The sequence below is a fragment of the Ostrea edulis genome, chromosome 2 (assembly GCF_947568905.1).
Source record: "Ostrea edulis chromosome 2, xbOstEdul1.1, whole genome shotgun sequence".
NCBI classification, from domain to species: domain Eukaryota; kingdom Metazoa; phylum Mollusca; class Bivalvia; order Ostreida; family Ostreidae; genus Ostrea; species Ostrea edulis.
Window position 1 is genome coordinate 42,533,231 of NC_079165.1, and position 21,620 is coordinate 42,554,850.

The 21,620-nt window shown below is 36.4% G+C and overlaps 1 protein-coding gene across 1 annotated transcript in view; it reads left to right on the forward strand.

Moving 5' to 3' along the window:
- The window catches only part of LOC125667017 (uncharacterized), a 104,245-nt gene that overhangs the window by 43,690 nt on the left and 38,935 nt on the right, over positions 1 to 21,620 (forward strand). The window contains exons 3-22 of the mRNA XM_056154073.1: positions 2,142 to 2,177; positions 3,116 to 3,151; positions 4,090 to 4,125; positions 5,064 to 5,099; positions 6,038 to 6,073; positions 7,012 to 7,047; positions 7,986 to 8,021; positions 8,960 to 8,995; positions 9,934 to 9,969; positions 10,908 to 10,943; positions 11,882 to 11,917; positions 12,856 to 12,891; positions 13,830 to 13,865; positions 14,804 to 14,839; positions 15,778 to 15,813; positions 16,752 to 16,787; positions 17,726 to 17,761; positions 18,700 to 18,735; positions 19,674 to 19,709; positions 20,648 to 20,683. Coding sequence (XP_056010048.1) covers positions 2,142 to 2,177; positions 3,116 to 3,151; positions 4,090 to 4,125; positions 5,064 to 5,099; positions 6,038 to 6,073; positions 7,012 to 7,047; positions 7,986 to 8,021; positions 8,960 to 8,995; positions 9,934 to 9,969; positions 10,908 to 10,943; positions 11,882 to 11,917; positions 12,856 to 12,891; positions 13,830 to 13,865; positions 14,804 to 14,839; positions 15,778 to 15,813; positions 16,752 to 16,787; positions 17,726 to 17,761; positions 18,700 to 18,735; positions 19,674 to 19,709; positions 20,648 to 20,683 — 720 coding nt within the window. The remainder of the gene's footprint in view (positions 1 to 2,141; positions 2,178 to 3,115; positions 3,152 to 4,089; positions 4,126 to 5,063; positions 5,100 to 6,037; positions 6,074 to 7,011; positions 7,048 to 7,985; positions 8,022 to 8,959; positions 8,996 to 9,933; positions 9,970 to 10,907; positions 10,944 to 11,881; positions 11,918 to 12,855; positions 12,892 to 13,829; positions 13,866 to 14,803; positions 14,840 to 15,777; positions 15,814 to 16,751; positions 16,788 to 17,725; positions 17,762 to 18,699; positions 18,736 to 19,673; positions 19,710 to 20,647; positions 20,684 to 21,620) is intronic.

Below are 21,620 nucleotides of genomic sequence, written 5' to 3' on the forward strand. Positions count from 1 at the left end.
ATAACTCCTATAAGCAATATCTTTTGATATAATCGCCTACTGACCGTTTGCTAGTGATATACGCAATCATGGGAATCTCGTTGTTTTGTTTCCCAGACATAATACCATATTTTTCTATTTCTTTTATCCATTGTTTAAATTTCCTGATATCTGCTTCAAACAGAGTGATTACGGATGATATGGGCACGGATAATGCGGCGGTCATAGCTTTAACCTGACTAAAGAAAAAGTCTTTTTAATCATTATCATTAGGGACTCGCTGCACAGTTTCTGATCTTCTTGACTAGTTTTGCCCATTGATCCAAATTTTTGTTCTAATTCTTCCATTTCTTTTCTAAGTTTTTCATTATCAAAACCCTGTGCCATACTATTTCAAGTTATGAATTTCAGGATAGTTACTAAAGTCATGAAAATTGTTCCTACCTTGCTCGTGTCTCAAACTCTTCCTTACTTCACCAAGTCCAGGTCACGGCACCAAGAAAAAAGATCTATGTAACCCTTTTTGTCTTTAAAAGTCAAATCCAAGTTAATTTTCCAACTTTTATTACAAGTAAAGAGTTAACCAACTACTCTCTAACTATTTCTGTTTCTCTTTTCTTCTCTCTTTCTACTCTCTCAAAGCACAAATACATAATTCCGATTGACTCTGTCCACCTATGACACATAGAAGTAAACAAATTCCAATGTTCTTGCTTAAACAGACAATACGGTACCAGAGCAATTGAACTGGCCACCCTGTGCTAAAAATACAGGTACAGAGGTTGTAAAATAGGAACTTTGCTGACAATTTGTTGATGAAGTAATAATTTCAATCTACGGTATCACTGCACGTGAGGTTATAATTACAACAGTTGCTTACAGAGCAATTACAAAGTAAGCATTCTAATTTTCCGCATCTCCTCACATATAGATAGAGTAGTCAAAACAACAATAAACCAATCTGTATTGCAGTATAATGACCGATAATTGAGAAGAACAAAACAATCAGCCCTGTACATCGTCATCTGGATACAATAATAAGTTTGTAAAACAGTTTCTCGTGTGTTGCCACCTTTGTGACGTTTAATCATTCGTTTTAAATTATCAAAAGTATTATTAACAATGCCATATAATTTTACCAGACACAAAATATAAATATGACAAATAAACCAATTTTGCAATGGGAGATAATCCAAATGTCCAGTAATCAAAACTTAGTCTTAACCGACAAATCATGAAGACGAGTCTGAAATGGCTTATAAATATAAATACCAACAAAATTAAACCCCAGTAACTTAACTTTAGCTGTCTGGGTTGAAGAATTCATGATAGACAACATTCTTTGAGGTAACGAATTGAAGCGTTGACATTACATTGAAAATAGAAAAAAGACCCACAGAATCCTCGAGAAAACTGCAGAGTTTCTTTGTATTTTATGACAATGTGATTAAAGTTAAAACCATTCATATACCGGCTCACGTTACCGTTCTTAAATATGTATCGTGCACACTATTATCATTTACAGCAACAACACCACCACAAGGAACGCCAAATAGCCGTAACTAAAATGTTCCACTTCTTCTTTGATAACCTTTAAAACATTGCTTACAAGTTAACTTGACAAGGTATTGAAAAGGACTAAATATTCACTGTGTTCGACCACATCCTCACTCCCTAAAGAGTTAACAATTCACATGCAGAAATACTTATAGCACTACACTTCATTACAGATTCTATTTGTAAATAAATGTACTACAACGTCCACCAACTATTGACATTTGTCACTTTAAAAGGGACTGTTGTGAGGCCTGTAAATTCAATTTATTTGTCAGATGCCTGTCACTGCTTAACAATTCATGATATGGATAACACTCTAGCTCAAGGAATTAAATAGTGGACTTTACATTTAAAATAGACATAAAAGAAGGACGGAATCATCGATAAAGCTGCAAAGTTCCATCATATTTTATGACAATCGCTTTAAAGTTAAAACCCTTGGTATACTGGTTTCAGTTAACGTTCTTCAAGATGTATCGTTCAAACTGTTTGGGTTGTATGTACACCCATAGTCATATATCAATCAGCCCTACTGTCGGATTTGTCAGCAGCCAAGGTTACCTTCAATTTTCACATTAAATACTCTTGTATTCCATTATTTACAGCAACAAAAACGACCACAGCACCAACAAGCAGTAGTAGTAAGTAGAATATTTCTCGTTTTGTCTGATACTCTTTCAAAGTTGTTTACAAGGTAAGTTGACCATTATGAAGTGAAAGTAAGAATGTTTAATCCCATAAATCTTATGAAAACATAAAATGCAGAGCACGTCAAAAATCGATTCGTTGAATAAGTAAAGTTGAGATCAGGAGTGGAGGAGAAGGTATCCATGTCACCTTGTTCGGTCCCACCTTCCTTGACCGCTATATGGTGATCGGGTAGAGAGTGTAACCATCAGTCAACATCGCCAAATAGCCGTAACTACATTGTTCATCTTCTTCTTTGATAACCTTTAAAACATTGCTTACAGATTAACTTGATAAGGTGTTGAAAAGGACTAAATATCCTGTGTTCCGACACACCCTCCCTGATCCCTATATATTGCTCAGATTGACCAAGTAATCCACAGTAAACCTGATTATTTTAAATAGCGAGTAGTTAACAATTGGCATGCAGCTATACTGATATCACTCCACTTCATTGCAGATTGTATTTGCAAATAAGGTCACTACAACGTCCACCAACTATTGACATTTGTCACTTTAAAAGGGACTGTTGTGAGGCCTGTAAATTCAATTTATTTGTCAGATGCCTGTCACTGCTTAACAATTCATGATATGGATAACACTCTAGCTCAAGGAATTAAATAGTGGACTTTACATTTAAAATAGACATAAAAGAAGGACGGAATCATCGATAAAGCTGCAAAGTTCCATCATATTTTATGACAATCGCTTTAAAGTTAAAACCCTTGGTATACTGGTTTCAGTTAACGTTCTTCAAGATGTATCGTTCAAACTGTTTGGGTTGTATGTACACCCATAGTCATATATCAATCAGCCCTACTGTCGGATTTGTCAGCAGCCAAGGTTACCTTCAATTTTCACATTAAATACTCTTGTATTCCATTATTTACAGCAACAAAAACGACCACAGCACCAACAAGCAGTAGTAGTAAGTAGAATATTTCTCGTTTTGTCTGATACTCTTTCAAAGTTGTTTACAAGGTAAGTTGACCATTATGAAGTGAAAGTAAGAATGTTTAATCCCATAAATCTTATGAAAACATAAAATGCAGAGCACGTCAAAAATCGATTCGTTGAATAAGTAAAGTTGAGATCAGGAGTGGAGGAGAAGGTATCCATGTCACCTTGTTCGGTCCCACCTTCCTTGACCGCTATATGGTGATCGGGTAGAGAGTGTAACCATCAGTCAACATCGCCAAATAGCCGTAACTACATTGTTCATCTTCTTCTTTGATAACCTTTAAAACATTGCTTACAGATTAACTTGATAAGGTGTTGAAAAGGACTAAATATCCTGTGTTCCGACACACCCTCCCTGATCCCTATATATTGCTCAGATTGACCAAGTAATCCACAGTAAACCTGATTATTTTAAATAGCGAGTAGTTAACAATTGGCATGCAGCTATACTGATATCACTCCACTTCATTGCAGATTGTATTTGCAAATAAGGTCACTACAACGTCCACCAACTATTGACATTTGTCACTTTAAAAGGGACTGTTGTGAGGCCTGTAAATTCAATTTATTTGTCAGATGCCTGTCACTGCTTAACAATTCATGATATGGATAACACTCTAGCTCAAGGAATTAAATAGTGGACTTTACATTTAAAATAGACATAAAAGAAGGACGGAATCATCGATAAAGCTGCAAAGTTCCATCATATTTTATGACAATCGCTTTAAAGTTAAAACCCTTGGTATACTGGTTTCAGTTAACGTTCTTCAAGATGTATCGTTCAAACTGTTTGGGTTGTATGTACACCCATAGTCATATATCAATCAGCCCTACTGTCGGATTTGTCAGCAGCCAAGGTTACCTTCAATTTTCACATTAAATACTCTTGTATTCCATTATTTACAGCAACAAAAACGACCACAGTACCAACAAGCAGTAGTAGTAAGTAGAATATTTCTCGTTTTGTCTGATACTCTTTCAAAGTTGTTTACAAGGTAAGTTGACCATTATGAAGTGAAAGTAAGAATGTTTAATCCCATAAATCTTATGAAAACATAAAATGCAGAGCACGTCAAAAATCGATTCGTTGAATAAGTAAAGTTGAGATCAGGAGTGGAGGAGAAGGTATCCATGTCACCTTGTTCGGTCCCACCTTCCTTGACCGCTATATGGTGATCGGGTAGAGAGTGTAACCATCAGTCAACATCGCCAAATAGCCGTAACTACATTGTTCATCTTCTTCTTTGATAACCTTTAAAACATTGCTTACAGATTAACTTGATAAGGTGTTGAAAAGGACTAAATATCCTGTGTTCCGACACACCCTCCCTGATCCCTATATATTGCTCAGATTGACCAAGTAATCCACAGTAAACCTGATTATTTTAAATAGCGAGTAGTTAACAATTGGCATGCAGCTATACTGATATCACTCCACTTCATTGCAGATTGTATTTGCAAATAAGGTCACTACAACGTCCACCAACTATTGACATTTGTCACTTTAAAAGGGACTGTTGTGAGGCCTGTAAATTCAATTTATTTGTCAGATGCCTGTCACTGCTTAACAATTCATGATATGGATAACACTCTAGCTCAAGGAATTAAATAGTGGACTTTACATTTAAAATAGACATAAAAGAAGGACGGAATCATCGATAAAGCTGCAAAGTTCCATCATATTTTATGACAATCGCTTTAAAGTTAAAACCCTTGGTATACTGGTTTCAGTTAACGTTCTTCAAGATGTATCGTTCAAACTGTTTGGGTTGTATGTACACCCATAGTCATATATCAATCAGCCCTACTGTCGGATTTGTCAGCAGCCAAGGTTACCTTCAATTTTCACATTAAATACTCTTGTATTCCATTATTTACAGCAACAAAAACGACCACAGTACCAACAAGCAGTAGTAGTAAGTAGAATATTTCTCGTTTTGTCTGATACTCTTTCAAAGTTGTTTACAAGGTAAGTTGACCATTATGAAGTGAAAGTAAGAATGTTTAATCCCATAAATCTTATGAAAACATAAAATGCAGAGCACGTCAAAAATCGATTCGTTGAATAAGTAAAGTTGAGATCAGGAGTGGAGGAGAAGGTATCCATGTCACCTTGTTCGGTCCCACCTTCCTTGACCGCTATATGGTGATCGGGTAGAGAGTGTAACCATCAGTCAACATCGCCAAATAGCCGTAACTACATTGTTCATCTTCTTCTTTGATAACCTTTAAAACATTGCTTACAGATTAACTTGATAAGGTGTTGAAAAGGACTAAATATCCTGTGTTCCGACACACCCTCCCTGATCCCTATATATTGCTCAGATTGACCAAGTAATCCACAGTAAACCTGATTATTTTAAATAGCGAGTAGTTAACAATTGGCATGCAGCTATACTGATATCACTCCACTTCATTGCAGATTGTATTTGCAAATAAGGTCACTACAACGTCCACCAACTATTGACATTTGTCACTTTAAAAGGGACTGTTGTGAGGCCTGTAAATTCAATTTATTTGTCAGATGCCTGTCACTGCTTAACAATTCATGATATGGATAACACTCTAGCTCAAGGAATTAAATAGTGGACTTTACATTTAAAATAGACATAAAAGAAGGACGGAATCATCGATAAAGCTGCAAAGTTCCATCATATTTTATGACAATCGCTTTAAAGTTAAAACCCTTGGTATACTGGTTTCAGTTAACGTTCTTCAAGATGTATCGTTCAAACTGTTTGGGTTGTATGTACACCCATAGTCATATATCAATCAGCCCTACTGTCGGATTTGTCAGCAGCCAAGGTTACCTTCAATTTTCACATTAAATACTCTTGTATTCCATTATTTACAGCAACAAAAACGACCACAGTACCAACAAGCAGTAGTAGTAAGTAGAATATTTCTCGTTTTGTCTGATACTCTTTCAAAGTTGTTTACAAGGTAAGTTGACCATTATGAAGTGAAAGTAAGAATGTTTAATCCCATAAATCTTATGAACACATAAAATGCAGAGCACGTCAAAAATCGATTCGTTGAATAAGTAAAGTTGAGATCAGGAGTGGAGGAGAAGGTATCCATGTCACCTTGTTCGGTCCCACCTTCCTTGACCGCTATATGGTGATCGGGTAGAGAGTGTAACCATCAGTCAACATCGCCAAATAGCCGTAACTACATTGTTCATCTTCTTCTTTGATAACCTTTAAAACATTGCTTACAGATTAACTTGATAAGGTGTTGAAAAGGACTAAATATCCTGTGTTCCGACACACCCTCCCTGATCCCTATATATTGCTCAGATTGACCAAGTAATCCACAGTAAACCTGATTATTTTAAATAGCGAGTAGTTAACAATTGGCATGCAGCTATACTGATATCACTCCACTTCATTGCAGATTGTATTTGCAAATAAGGTCACTACAACGTCCACCAACTATTGACATTTGTCACTTTAAAAGGGACTGTTGTGAGGCCTGTAAATTCAATTTATTTGTCAGATGCCTGTCACTGCTTAACAATTCATGATATGGATAACACTCTAGCTCAAGGAATTAAATAGTGGACTTTACATTTAAAATAGACATAAAAGAAGGACGGAATCATCGATAAAGCTGCAAAGTTCCATCATATTTTATGACAATCGCTTTAAAGTTAAAACCCTTGGTATACTGGTTTCAGTTAACGTTCTTCAAGATGTATCGTTCAAACTGTTTGGGTTGTATGTACACCCATAGTCATATATCAATCAGCCCTACTGTCGGATTTGTCAGCAGCCAAGGTTACCTTCAATTTTCACATTAAATACTCTTGTATTCCATTATTTACAGCAACAAAAACGACCACAGTACCAACAAGCAGTAGTAGTAAGTAGAATATTTCTCGTTTTGTCTGATACTCTTTCAAAGTTGTTTACAAGGTAAGTTGACCATTATGAAGTGAAAGTAAGAATGTTTAATCCCATAAATCTTATGAACACATAAAATGCAGAGCACGTCAAAAATCGATTCGTTGAATAAGTAAAGTTGAGATCAGGAGTGGAGGAGAAGGTATCCATGTCACCTTGTTCGGTCCCACCTTCCTTGACCGCTATATGGTGATCGGGTAGAGAGTGTAACCATCAGTCAACATCGCCAAATAGCCGTAACTACATTGTTCATCTTCTTCTTTGATAACCTTTAAAACATTGCTTACAGATTAACTTGATAAGGTGTTGAAAAGGACTAAATATCCTGTGTTCCGACACACCCTCCCTGATCCCTATATATTGCTCAGATTGACCAAGTAATCCACAGTAAACCTGATTATTTTAAATAGCGAGTAGTTAACAATTGGCATGCAGCTATACTGATATCACTCCACTTCATTGCAGATTGTATTTGCAAATAAGGTCACTACAACGTCCACCAACTATTGACATTTGTCACTTTAAAAGGGACTGTTGTGAGGCCTGTAAATTCAATTTATTTGTCAGATGCCTGTCACTGCTTAACAATTCATGATATGGATAACACTCTAGCTCAAGGAATTAAATAGTGGACTTTACATTTAAAATAGACATAAAAGAAGGACGGAATCATCGATAAAGCTGCAAAGTTCCATCATATTTTATGACAATCGCTTTAAAGTTAAAACCCTTGGTATACTGGTTTCAGTTAACGTTCTTCAAGATGTATCGTTCAAACTGTTTGGGTTGTATGTACACCCATAGTCATATATCAATCAGCCCTACTGTCGGATTTGTCAGCAGCCAAGGTTACCTTCAATTTTCACATTAAATACTCTTGTATTCCATTATTTACAGCAACAAAAACGACCACAGTACCAACAAGCAGTAGTAGTAAGTAGAATATTTCTCGTTTTGTCTGATACTCTTTCAAAGTTGTTTACAAGGTAAGTTGACCATTATGAAGTGAAAGTAAGAATGTTTAATCCCATAAATCTTATGAACACATAAAATGCAGAGCACGTCAAAAATCGATTCGTTGAATAAGTAAAGTTGAGATCAGGAGTGGAGGAGAAGGTATCCATGTCACCTTGTTCGGTCCCACCTTCCTTGACCGCTATATGGTGATCGGGTAGAGAGTGTAACCATCAGTCAACATCGCCAAATAGCCGTAACTACATTGTTCATCTTCTTCTTTGATAACCTTTAAAACATTGCTTACAGATTAACTTGATAAGGTGTTGAAAAGGACTAAATATCCTGTGTTCCGACACACCCTCCCTGATCCCTATATATTGCTCAGATTGACCAAGTAATCCACAGTAAACCTGATTATTTTAAATAGCGAGTAGTTAACAATTGGCATGCAGCTATACTGATATCACTCCACTTCATTGCAGATTGTATTTGCAAATAAGGTCACTACAACGTCCACCAACTATTGACATTTGTCACTTTAAAAGGGACTGTTGTGAGGCCTGTAAATTCAATTTATTTGTCAGATGCCTGTCACTGCTTAACAATTCATGATATGGATAACACTCTAGCTCAAGGAATTAAATAGTGGACTTTACATTTAAAATAGACATAAAAGAAGGACGGAATCATCGATAAAGCTGCAAAGTTCCATCATATTTTATGACAATCGCTTTAAAGTTAAAACCCTTGGTATACTGGTTTCAGTTAACGTTCTTCAAGATGTATCGTTCAAACTGTTTGGGTTGTATGTACACCCATAGTCATATATCAATCAGCCCTACTGTCGGATTTGTCAGCAGCCAAGGTTACCTTCAATTTTCACATTAAATACTCTTGTATTCCATTATTTACAGCAACAAAAACGACCACAGTACCAACAAGCAGTAGTAGTAAGTAGAATATTTCTCGTTTTGTCTGATACTCTTTCAAAGTTGTTTACAAGGTAAGTTGACCATTATGAAGTGAAAGTAAGAATGTTTAATCCCATAAATCTTATGAACACATAAAATGCAGAGCACGTCAAAAATCGATTCGTTGAATAAGTAAAGTTGAGATCAGGAGTGGAGGAGAAGGTATCCATGTCACCTTGTTCGGTCCCACCTTCCTTGACCGCTATATGGTGATCGGGTAGAGAGTGTAACCATCAGTCAACATCGCCAAATAGCCGTAACTACATTGTTCATCTTCTTCTTTGATAACCTTTAAAACATTGCTTACAGATTAACTTGATAAGGTGTTGAAAAGGACTAAATATCCTGTGTTCCGACACACCCTCCCTGATCCCTATATATTGCTCAGATTGACCAAGTAATCCACAGTAAACCTGATTATTTTAAATAGCGAGTAGTTAACAATTGGCATGCAGCTATACTGATATCACTCCACTTCATTGCAGATTGTATTTGCAAATAAGGTCACTACAACGTCCACCAACTATTGACATTTGTCACTTTAAAAGGGACTGTTGTGAGGCCTGTAAATTCAATTTATTTGTCAGATGCCTGTCACTGCTTAACAATTCATGATATGGATAACACTCTAGCTCAAGGAATTAAATAGTGGACTTTACATTTAAAATAGACATAAAAGAAGGACGGAATCATCGATAAAGCTGCAAAGTTCCATCATATTTTATGACAATCGCTTTAAAGTTAAAACCCTTGGTATACTGGTTTCAGTTAACGTTCTTCAAGATGTATCGTTCAAACTGTTTGGGTTGTATGTACACCCATAGTCGTATATCAATCAGCCCTACTGTCGGATTTGTCAGCAGCCAAGGTTACCTTCAATTTTCACATTAAATACTCTTGTATTCCATTATTTACAGCAACAAAAACGACCACAGTACCAACAAGCAGTAGTAGTAAGTAGAATATTTCTCGTTTTGTCTGATACTCTTTCAAAGTTGTTTACAAGGTAAGTTGACCATTATGAAGTGAAAGTAAGAATGTTTAATCCCATAAATCTTATGAACACATAAAATGCAGAGCACGTCAAAAATCGATTCGTTGAATAAGTAAAGTTGAGATCAGGAGTGGAGGAGAAGGTATCCATGTCACCTTGTTCGGTCCCACCTTCCTTGACCGCTATATGGTGATCGGGTAGAGAGTGTAACCATCAGTCAACATCGCCAAATAGCCGTAACTACATTGTTCATCTTCTTCTTTGATAACCTTTAAAACATTGCTTACAGATTAACTTGATAAGGTGTTGAAAAGGACTAAATATCCTGTGTTCCGACACACCCTCCCTGATCCCTATATATTGCTCAGATTGACCAAGTAATCCACAGTAAACCTGATTATTTTAAATAGCGAGTAGTTAACAATTGGCATGCAGCTATACTGATATCACTCCACTTCATTGCAGATTGTATTTGCAAATAAGGTCACTACAACGTCCACCAACTATTGACATTTGTCACTTTAAAAGGGACTGTTGTGAGGCCTGTAAATTCAATTTATTTGTCAGATGCCTGTCACTGCTTAACAATTCATGATATGGATAACACTCTAGCTCAAGGAATTAAATAGTGGACTTTACATTTAAAATAGACATAAAAGAAGGACGGAATCATCGATAAAGCTGCAAAGTTCCATCATATTTTATGACAATCGCTTTAAAGTTAAAACCCTTGGTATACTGGTTTCAGTTAACGTTCTTCAAGATGTATCGTTCAAACTGTTTGGGTTGTATGTACACCCATAGTCATATATCAATCAGCCCTACTGTCGGATTTGTCAGCAGCCAAGGTTACCTTCAATTTTCACATTAAATACTCTTGTATTCCATTATTTACAGCAACAAAAACGACCACAGTACCAACAAGCAGTAGTAGTAAGTAGAATATTTCTCGTTTTGTCTGATACTCTTTCAAAGTTGTTTACAAGGTAAGTTGACCATTATGAAGTGAAAGTAAGAATGTTTAATCCCATAAATCTTATGAACACATAAAATGCAGAGCACGTCAAAAATCGATTCGTTGAATAAGTAAAGTTGAGATCAGGAGTGGAGGAGAAGGTATCCATGTCACCTTGTTCGGTCCCACCTTCCTTGACCGCTATATGGTGATCGGGTAGAGAGTGTAACCATCAGTCAACATCGCCAAATAGCCGTAACTACATTGTTCATCTTCTTCTTTGATAACCTTTAAAACATTGCTTACAGATTAACTTGATAAGGTGTTGAAAAGGACTAAATATCCTGTGTTCCGACACACCCTCCCTGATCCCTATATATTGCTCAGATTGACCAAGTAATCCACAGTAAACCTGATTATTTTAAATAGCGAGTAGTTAACAATTGGCATGCAGCTATACTGATATCACTCCACTTCATTGCAGATTGTATTTGCAAATAAGGTCACTACAACGTCCACCAACTATTGACATTTGTCACTTTAAAAGGGACTGTTGTGAGGCCTGTAAATTCAATTTATTTGTCAGATGCCTGTCACTGCTTAACAATTCATGATATGGATAACACTCTAGCTCAAGGAATTAAATAGTGGACTTTACATTTAAAATAGACATAAAAGAAGGACGGAATCATCGATAAAGCTGCAAAGTTCCATCATATTTTATGACAATCGCTTTAAAGTTAAAACCCTTGGTATACTGGTTTCAGTTAACGTTCTTCAAGATGTATCGTTCAAACTGTTTGGGTTGTATGTACACCCATAGTCATATATCAATCAGCCCTACTGTCGGATTTGTCAGCAGCCAAGGTTACCTTCAATTTTCACATTAAATACTCTTGTATTCCATTATTTACAGCAACAAAAACGACCACAGTACCAACAAGCAGTAGTAGTAAGTAGAATATTTCTCGTTTTGTCTGATACTCTTTCAAAGTTGTTTACAAGGTAAGTTGACCATTATGAAGTGAAAGTAAGAATGTTTAATCCCATAAATCTTATGAACACATAAAATGCAGAGCACGTCAAAAATCGATTCGTTGAATAAGTAAAGTTGAGATCAGGAGTGGAGGAGAAGGTATCCATGTCACCTTGTTCGGTCCCACCTTCCTTGACCGCTATATGGTGATCGGGTAGAGAGTGTAACCATCAGTCAACATCGCCAAATAGCCGTAACTACATTGTTCATCTTCTTCTTTGATAACCTTTAAAACATTGCTTACAGATTAACTTGATAAGGTGTTGAAAAGGACTAAATATCCTGTGTTCCGACACACCCTCCCTGATCCCTATATATTGCTCAGATTGACCAAGTAATCCACAGTAAACCTGATTATTTTAAATAGCGAGTAGTTAACAATTGGCATGCAGCTATACTGATATCACTCCACTTCATTGCAGATTGTATTTGCAAATAAGGTCACTACAACGTCCACCAACTATTGACATTTGTCACTTTAAAAGGGACTGTTGTGAGGCCTGTAAATTCAATTTATTTGTCAGATGCCTGTCACTGCTTAACAATTCATGATATGGATAACACTCTAGCTCAAGGAATTAAATAGTGGACTTTACATTTAAAATAGACATAAAAGAAGGACGGAATCATCGATAAAGCTGCAAAGTTCCATCATATTTTATGACAATCGCTTTAAAGTTAAAACCCTTGGTATACTGGTTTCAGTTAACGTTCTTCAAGATGTATCGTTCAAACTGTTTGGGTTGTATGTACACCCATAGTCATATATCAATCAGCCCTACTGTCGGATTTGTCAGCAGCCAAGGTTACCTTCAATTTTCACATTAAATACTCTTGTATTCCATTATTTACAGCAACAAAAACGACCACAGTACCAACAAGCAGTAGTAGTAAGTAGAATATTTCTCGTTTTGTCTGATACTCTTTCAAAGTTGTTTACAAGGTAAGTTGACCATTATGAAGTGAAAGTAAGAATGTTTAATCCCATAAATCTTATGAACACATAAAATGCAGAGCACGTCAAAAATCGATTCGTTGAATAAGTAAAGTTGAGATCAGGAGTGGAGGAGAAGGTATCCATGTCACCTTGTTCGGTCCCACCTTCCTTGACCGCTATATGGTGATCGGGTAGAGAGTGTAACCATCAGTCAACATCGCCAAATAGCCGTAACTACATTGTTCATCTTCTTCTTTGATAACCTTTAAAACATTGCTTACAGATTAACTTGATAAGGTGTTGAAAAGGACTAAATATCCTGTGTTCCGACACACCCTCCCTGATCCCTATATATTGCTCAGATTGACCAAGTAATCCACAGTAAACCTGATTATTTTAAATAGCGAGTAGTTAACAATTGGCATGCAGCTATACTGATATCACTCCACTTCATTGCAGATTGTATTTGCAAATAAGGTCACTACAACGTCCACCAACTATTGACATTTGTCACTTTAAAAGGGACTGTTGTGAGGCCTGTAAATTCAATTTATTTGTCAGATGCCTGTCACTGCTTAACAATTCATGATATGGATAACACTCTAGCTCAAGGAATTAAATAGTGGACTTTACATTTAAAATAGACATAAAAGAAGGACGGAATCATCGATAAAGCTGCAAAGTTCCATCATATTTTATGACAATCGCTTTAAAGTTAAAACCCTTGGTATACTGGTTTCAGTTAACGTTCTTCAAGATGTATCGTTCAAACTGTTTGGGTTGTATGTACACCCATAGTCATATATCAATCAGCCCTACTGTCGGATTTGTCAGCAGCCAAGGTTACCTTCAATTTTCACATTAAATACTCTTGTATTCCATTATTTACAGCAACAAAAACGACCACAGTACCAACAAGCAGTAGTAGTAAGTAGAATATTTCTCGTTTTGTCTGATACTCTTTCAAAGTTGTTTACAAGGTAAGTTGACCATTATGAAGTGAAAGTAAGAATGTTTAATCCCATAAATCTTATGAACACATAAAATGCAGAGCACGTCAAAAATCGATTCGTTGAATAAGTAAAGTTGAGATCAGGAGTGGAGGAGAAGGTATCCATGTCACCTTGTTCGGTCCCACCTTCCTTGACCGCTATATGGTGATCGGGTAGAGAGTGTAACCATCAGTCAACATCGCCAAATAGCCGTAACTACATTGTTCATCTTCTTCTTTGATAACCTTTAAAACATTGCTTACAGATTAACTTGATAAGGTGTTGAAAAGGACTAAATATCCTGTGTTCCGACACACCCTCCCTGATCCCTATATATTGCTCAGATTGACCAAGTAATCCACAGTAAACCTGATTATTTTAAATAGCGAGTAGTTAACAATTGGCATGCAGCTATACTGATATCACTCCACTTCATTGCAGATTGTATTTGCAAATAAGGTCACTACAACGTCCACCAACTATTGACATTTGTCACTTTAAAAGGGACTGTTGTGAGGCCTGTAAATTCAATTTATTTGTCAGATGCCTGTCACTGCTTAACAATTCATGATATGGATAACACTCTAGCTCAAGGAATTAAATAGTGGACTTTACATTTAAAATAGACATAAAAGAAGGACGGAATCATCGATAAAGCTGCAAAGTTCCATCATATTTTATGACAATCGCTTTAAAGTTAAAACCCTTGGTATACTGGTTTCAGTTAACGTTCTTCAAGATGTATCGTTCAAACTGTTTGGGTTGTATGTACACCCATAGTCATATATCAATCAGCCCTACTGTCGGATTTGTCAGCAGCCAAGGTTACCTTCAATTTTCACATTAAATACTCTTGTATTCCATTATTTACAGCAACAAAAACGACCACAGTACCAACAAGCAGTAGTAGTAAGTAGAATATTTCTCGTTTTGTCTGATACTCTTTCAAAGTTGTTTACAAGGTAAGTTGACCATTATGAAGTGAAAGTAAGAATGTTTAATCCCATAAATCTTATGAACACATAAAATGCAGAGCACGTCAAAAATCGATTCGTTGAATAAGTAAAGTTGAGATCAGGAGTGGAGGAGAAGGTATCCATGTCACCTTGTTCGGTCCCACCTTCCTTGACCGCTATATGGTGATCGGGTAGAGAGTGTAACCATCAGTCAACATCGCCAAATAGCCGTAACTACATTGTTCATCTTCTTCTTTGATAACCTTTAAAACATTGCTTACAGATTAACTTGATAAGGTGTTGAAAAGGACTAAATATCCTGTGTTCCGACACACCCTCCCTGATCCCTATATATTGCTCAGATTGACCAAGTAATCCACAGTAAACCTGATTATTTTAAATAGCGAGTAGTTAACAATTGGCATGCAGCTATACTGATATCACTCCACTTCATTGCAGATTGTATTTGCAAATAAGGTCACTACAACGTCCACCAACTATTGACATTTGTCACTTTAAAAGGGACTGTTGTGAGGCCTGTAAATTCAATTTATTTGTCAGATGCCTGTCACTGCTTAACAATTCATGATATGGATAACACTCTAGCTCAAGGAATTAAATAGTGGACTTTACATTTAAAATAGACATAAAAGAAGGACGGAATCATCGATAAAGCTGCAAAGTTCCATCATATTTTATGACAATCGCTTTAAAGTTAAAACCCTTGGTATACTGGTTTCAGTTAACGTTCTTCAAGATGTATCGTTCAAACTGTTTGGGTTGTATGTACACCCATAGTCATATATCAATCAGCCCTACTGTCGGATTTGTCAGCAGCCAAGGTTACCTTCAATTTTCACATTAAATACTCTTGTATTCCATTATTTACAGCAACAAAAACGACCACAGTACCAACAAGCAGTAGTAGTAAGTAGAATATTTCTCGTTTTGTCTGATACTCTTTCAAAGTTGTTTACAAGGTAAGTTGACCATTATGAAGTGAAAGTAAGAATGTTTAATCCCATAAATCTTATGAACACATAAAATGCAGAGCACGTCAAAAATCGATTCGTTGAATAAGTAAAGTTGAGATCAGGAGTGGAGGAGAAGGTATCCATGTCACCTTGTTCGGTCCCACCTTCCTTGACCGCTATATGGTGATCGGGTAGAGAGTGTAACCATCAGTCAACATCGCCAAATAGCCGTAACTACATTGTTCATCTTCTTCTTTGATAACCTTTAAAACATTGCTTACAGATTAACTTGATAAGGTGTTGAAAAGGACTAAATATCCTGTGTTCCGACACACCCTCCCTGATCCCTATATATTGCTCAGATTGACCAAGTAATCCACAGTAAACCTGATTATTTTAAATAGCGAGTAGTTAACAATTGGCATGCAGCTATACTGATATCACTCCACTTCATTGCAGATTGTATTTGCAAATAAGGTCACTACAACGTCCACCAACTATTGACATTTGTCACTTTAAAAGGGACTGTTGTGAGGCCTGTAAATTCAATTTATTTGTCAGATGCCTGTCACTGCTTAACAATTCATGATATGGATAACACTCTAGCTCAAGGAATTAAATAGTGGACTTTACATTTAAAATAGACATAAAAGAAGGACGGAATCATCGATAAAGCTGCAAAGTTCCATCATATTTTATGACAATCGCTTTAAAGTTAAAACCCTTGGTATACTGGTTTCAGTTAACGTTCTTCAAGATGTATCGTTCAAACTGTTTGGGTTGTATGTACACCCATAGTCATATATCAATCAGCCCTACTGTCGGATTTGTCAGCAGCCAAGGTTACCTTCAATTTTCACATTAAATACTCTTGTATTCCATTATTTACAGCAACAAAAACGACCACAGTACCAACAAGCAGTAGTAGTAAGTAGACTATTTCTCGTTTTGTCTGATACTCTTTCAAAGTTGTTTACAAGGTAAGTTGACCATTATGAAGTGAAAGTAAGAATGTTTAATCCCATAAATCTTATGAACACATAAAATGCAGAGCACGTCAAAAATCGATTCGTTGAATAAGTAAAGTTGAGATCAGGAGTGGAGGAGAAGGTATCCATGTCACCTTGTTCGGTCCCACCTTCCTTGACCGCTATATGGTGATCGGGTAGAGAGTGTAACCATCAATCAACATCGCCAAATAGCCGTAACTACATTGTTCATCTTCTTCTTTGATAACCTTTAAAACATTGCTTACAGATTAACTTGATAAGGTGTTGAAAAGGACTAAATATCCTGTGTTCCGACACACCCTCCCTGATCCCTATATATTGCTCAGATTGACCAAGTAATCCACAGTAAACCTGATTATTTTAAATAGCGAGTAGTTAACAATTGGCATGCAGCTATACTGATATCACTCCACTTCATTGCAGATTGTATTTGCAAATAAGGTCACTACAACGTCCACCAACTATTGACATTTGTCACTTTAAAAGGGACTGTTGTGAGGCCTGTAAATTCAATTTATTTGTCAGATGCCTGTCACTGCTTAACAATTCATGATATGGATAACACTCTAGCTCAAGGAATTAAATAGTGGACTTTACATTTAAAATAGACATAAAAGAAGGACGGAATCATCGATAAAGCTGCAAAGTTCCATCATATTTTATGACAATCGCTTTAAAGTTAAAACCCTTGGTATACTGGTTTCAGTTAACGTTCTTCAAGATGTATCGTTCAAACTGTTTGGGTTGTATGTACACCCATAGTCATATATCAATCAGCCCTACTGTCGGATTTGTCAGCAGCCAAGGTTACCTTCAATTTTCACATTAAATACTCTTGTATTCCATTATTTACAGCAACAAAAACGACCACAGTACCAACAAGCAGTAGTAGTAAGTAGAATATTTCTCGTTTTGTCTGATACTCTTTCAAAGTTGTTTACAAGGTAAGTTGACCATTATGAAGTGAAAGTAAGAATGTTTAATCCCATAAATCTTATGAACACATAAAATGCAGAGCACGTCAAAAATCGATTCGTTGAATAAGTAAAGTTGAGATCAGGAGTGGAGGAGAAGGTATCCATGTCACCTTGTTCGGTCCCACCTTCCTTGACCGCTATATGGTGATCGGGTAGAGAGTGTAACCATCAGTCAACATCGCCAAATAGCCGTAACTACATTGTTCATCTTCTTCTTTGATAACCTTTAAAACATTGCTTACAGATTAACTTGATAAGGTGTTGAAAAGGACTAAATATCCTGTGTTCCGACACACCCTCCCTGATCCCTATATATTGCTCAGATTGACCAAGTAATCCACAGTAAACCTGATTATTTTAAATAGCGAGTAGTTAACAATTGGCATGCAGCTATACTGATATCACTCCACTTCATTGCAGATTGTATTTGCAAATAAGGTCACTACAACGTCCACCAACTATTGACATTTGTCACTTTAAAAGGGACTGTTGTGAGGCCTGTAAATTCAATTTATTTGTCAGATGCCTGTCACTGCTTAACAATTCATGATATGGATAACACTCTAGCTCAAGGAATTAAATAGTGGACTTTACATTTAAAATAGACATAAAAGAAGGACGGAATCATCGATAAAGCTGCAAAGTTCCATCATATTTTATGACAATCGCTTTAAAGTTAAAACCCTTGGTATACTGGTTTCAGTTAACGTTCTTCAAGATGTATCGTTCAAACTGTTTGGGTTGTATGTACACCCATAGTCATATATCAATCAGCCCTACTGTCGGATTTGTCAGCAGCCAAGGTTACCTTCAATTTTCACATTAAATACTCTTGTATTCCATTATTTACAGCAACAAAAACGACCACAGTACCAACAAGCAGTAGTAGTAAGTAGACTATTTCTCGTTTTGTCTGATACTCTTTCAAAGTTGTTTACAAGGTAAGTTGACCATTATGAAGTGAAAGTAAGAATGTTTAATCCCATAAATCTTATGAAAACATAAAATGCAGAGCACGTCAAAAATCGATTCGTTGAATAAGTAAAGTTGAGATCAGGAGTGGAGGAGAAGGTATCCATGTCACCTTGTTCGGTCCCACCTTCCTTGACCGCTATATGGTGATCGGGTAGAGAGTGTAACCATCAGTCAACATCGCCAAATAGCCGTAACTACATTGTTCATCTTCTTCTTTGATAACCTTTAAAACATTGCTTACAGATTAACTTGATAAGGTGTTGAAAAGGACTAAATATCCTGTGTTCCGACACACCCTCCCTGATCCCTATATATTGCTCAGATTGACCAAGTAATCCACAGTAAACCTGATTATTTTAAATAGCGAGTAGTTAACAATTGGCATGCAGCTATACTGATATCACTCCACTTCATTGCAGATTGTATTTGCAAATAAGGTCACTACAACGTCCACCAACTATTGACATTTGTCACTTTAAAAGGGACTGTTGTGAGGCCTGTAAATTCAATTTATTTGTCAGATGCCTGTCACTGCTTAACAATTCATGATATGGATAACACTCTAGCTCAAGGAATTAAATAGTGGACTTTACATTTAAAATAGACATAAAAGAAGGACGGAATCATCGATAAAGCTGCAAAGTTCCATCATATTTTATGACAATCGCTTTAAAGTTAAAACCCTTGGTATACTGGTTTCAGTTAACGTTCTTCAAGATGTATCGTTCAAACTGTTTGGGTTGTATGTACACCCATAGTCATATATCAATCAGCCCTACTGTCGGATTTGTCAGCAGCCAAGGTTACCTTCAATTTTCACATTAAATACTCTTGTATTCCATTATTTACAGCAACAAAAACGACCACAGCACCAACAAGCAGTAGTAGTAAGTAGAATATTTCTCGTTTTGTCTGATACTCTTTCAAAGTTGTTTACAAGGTAAGTTGACCATTATGAAGTGAAAGTAAGAATGTTTAATCCCATAAATCTTATGAAAACATAAAATGCAGAGCACGTCAAAAATCGATTCGTTGAATAAGTAAAGTTGAGATCAGGAGTGGAGGAGAAGGTATCCATGTCACCTTGTTCGGTCCCACCTTCCTTGACCGCTATATGGTGATCGGGTAGAGAGTGTAACCATCAATCAACATCGCCAAATAGCCGTAACTACATTGTTCATCTTCTTCTTTGATAACCTTTAAAACATTGCTTACAGATTAACTTGATAAGGTGTTGAAAAGGACTAAATATCCTGTGTTCCGACACACTCTCCCTGATCCCTATATATTGCTCAGATTGACCAAGTAATCCACAGTAAACCTGATTATTTTAAATAGCGAGTAGTTAACAATTGGCATGCAGCTATACTGATATCACTCCACTTCATTGCAGATTGTATTTGCAAATAAGGTCACTACAACGTCCACCAACTATTGACATTTGTCACTTTAAAAGGGACTGTTGTGAGGCCTGTAAATTCAATTTATTTGTCAGATGCCTGTCACTGCTTAACAATTCATGATATGGATAACACTCTAGCTCAAGGAATTAAATAGTGGACTTTACATTTAAAATAGACATAAAAGAAGGACGGAATCATCGATAAAGCTGCAAAGTTCCATCATATTTTATGACAATCGCTTTAAAGTTAAAACCCTTGGTATACTGGTTTCAGTTAACGTTCTTCAAGATGTATCGTTCAAACTGTTTGGGTTGTATGTACACCCATAGTCATATATCAATCAGCCCTACTGTCGGATTTGTCAGCAGCCAAGGTTACCTTCAATTTTCACATTAAATACTCTTGTATTCCATTATTTACAGCAACAAAAACGACCACAGTACCAACAAGCAGTAGTAGTAAGTAGACTATTTCTCGTTTTGTCTGATACTCTTTCAAAGTTGTTTACAAGGTAAGTTGACCATTATGAAGTGAAAGTAAGAATGTTTAATCCCATAAATCTTATGAAAACATAAAATGCAGAGCACGTCAAAAATCGATTCGTTGAATAAGTAAAGTTGAGATCAGGAGTGGAGGAGAAGGTATCCATGTCACCTTGTTCGGTCCCACCTTCCTTGACCGCTATATGGTGATCGGGTAGAGAGTGTAACCATCAGTCAACATCGCCAAATAGCCGTAACTACATTGTTCATCTTCTTCTTTGATAACCTTTAAAACATTGCTTACAGATTAACTTGATAAGGTGTTGAAAAGGACTAAATATCCTGTGTTCCGACACACCCTCCCTGATCCCTATATATTGCTCAGATTGACCAAGTAATCCACAGTAAACCTGATTATTTTAAATAGCGAGTAGTTAACAATTGGCATGCAGCTATACTGATATCACTCCACTTCATTGCAGATTGTATTTGCAAATAAGGTCACTACAACGTCCACCAACTATTGACATTTGTCACTTTAAAAGGGACTGTTGTGAGGCCTGTAAATTCAATTTATTTGTCAGATGCCTGTCACTGCTTAACAATTCATGATATGGATAACACTCTAGCTCAAGGAATTAAATAGTGGACTTTACATTTAAAATAGACATAAAAGAAGGACGGAATCATCGATAAAGCTGCAAAGTTCCATCATATTTTATGACAATCGCTTTAAAGTTAAAACCCTTGGTATACTGGTTTCAGTTAACGTTCTTCAAGATGTATCGTTCAAACTGTTTGGGTTGTATGTACACCCATAGTCATATATCAATCAGCCCTACTGTCGGATTTGTCAGCAGCCAAGGTTACCTTCAATTTTCACATTAAATACTCTTGTATTCCATTATTTACA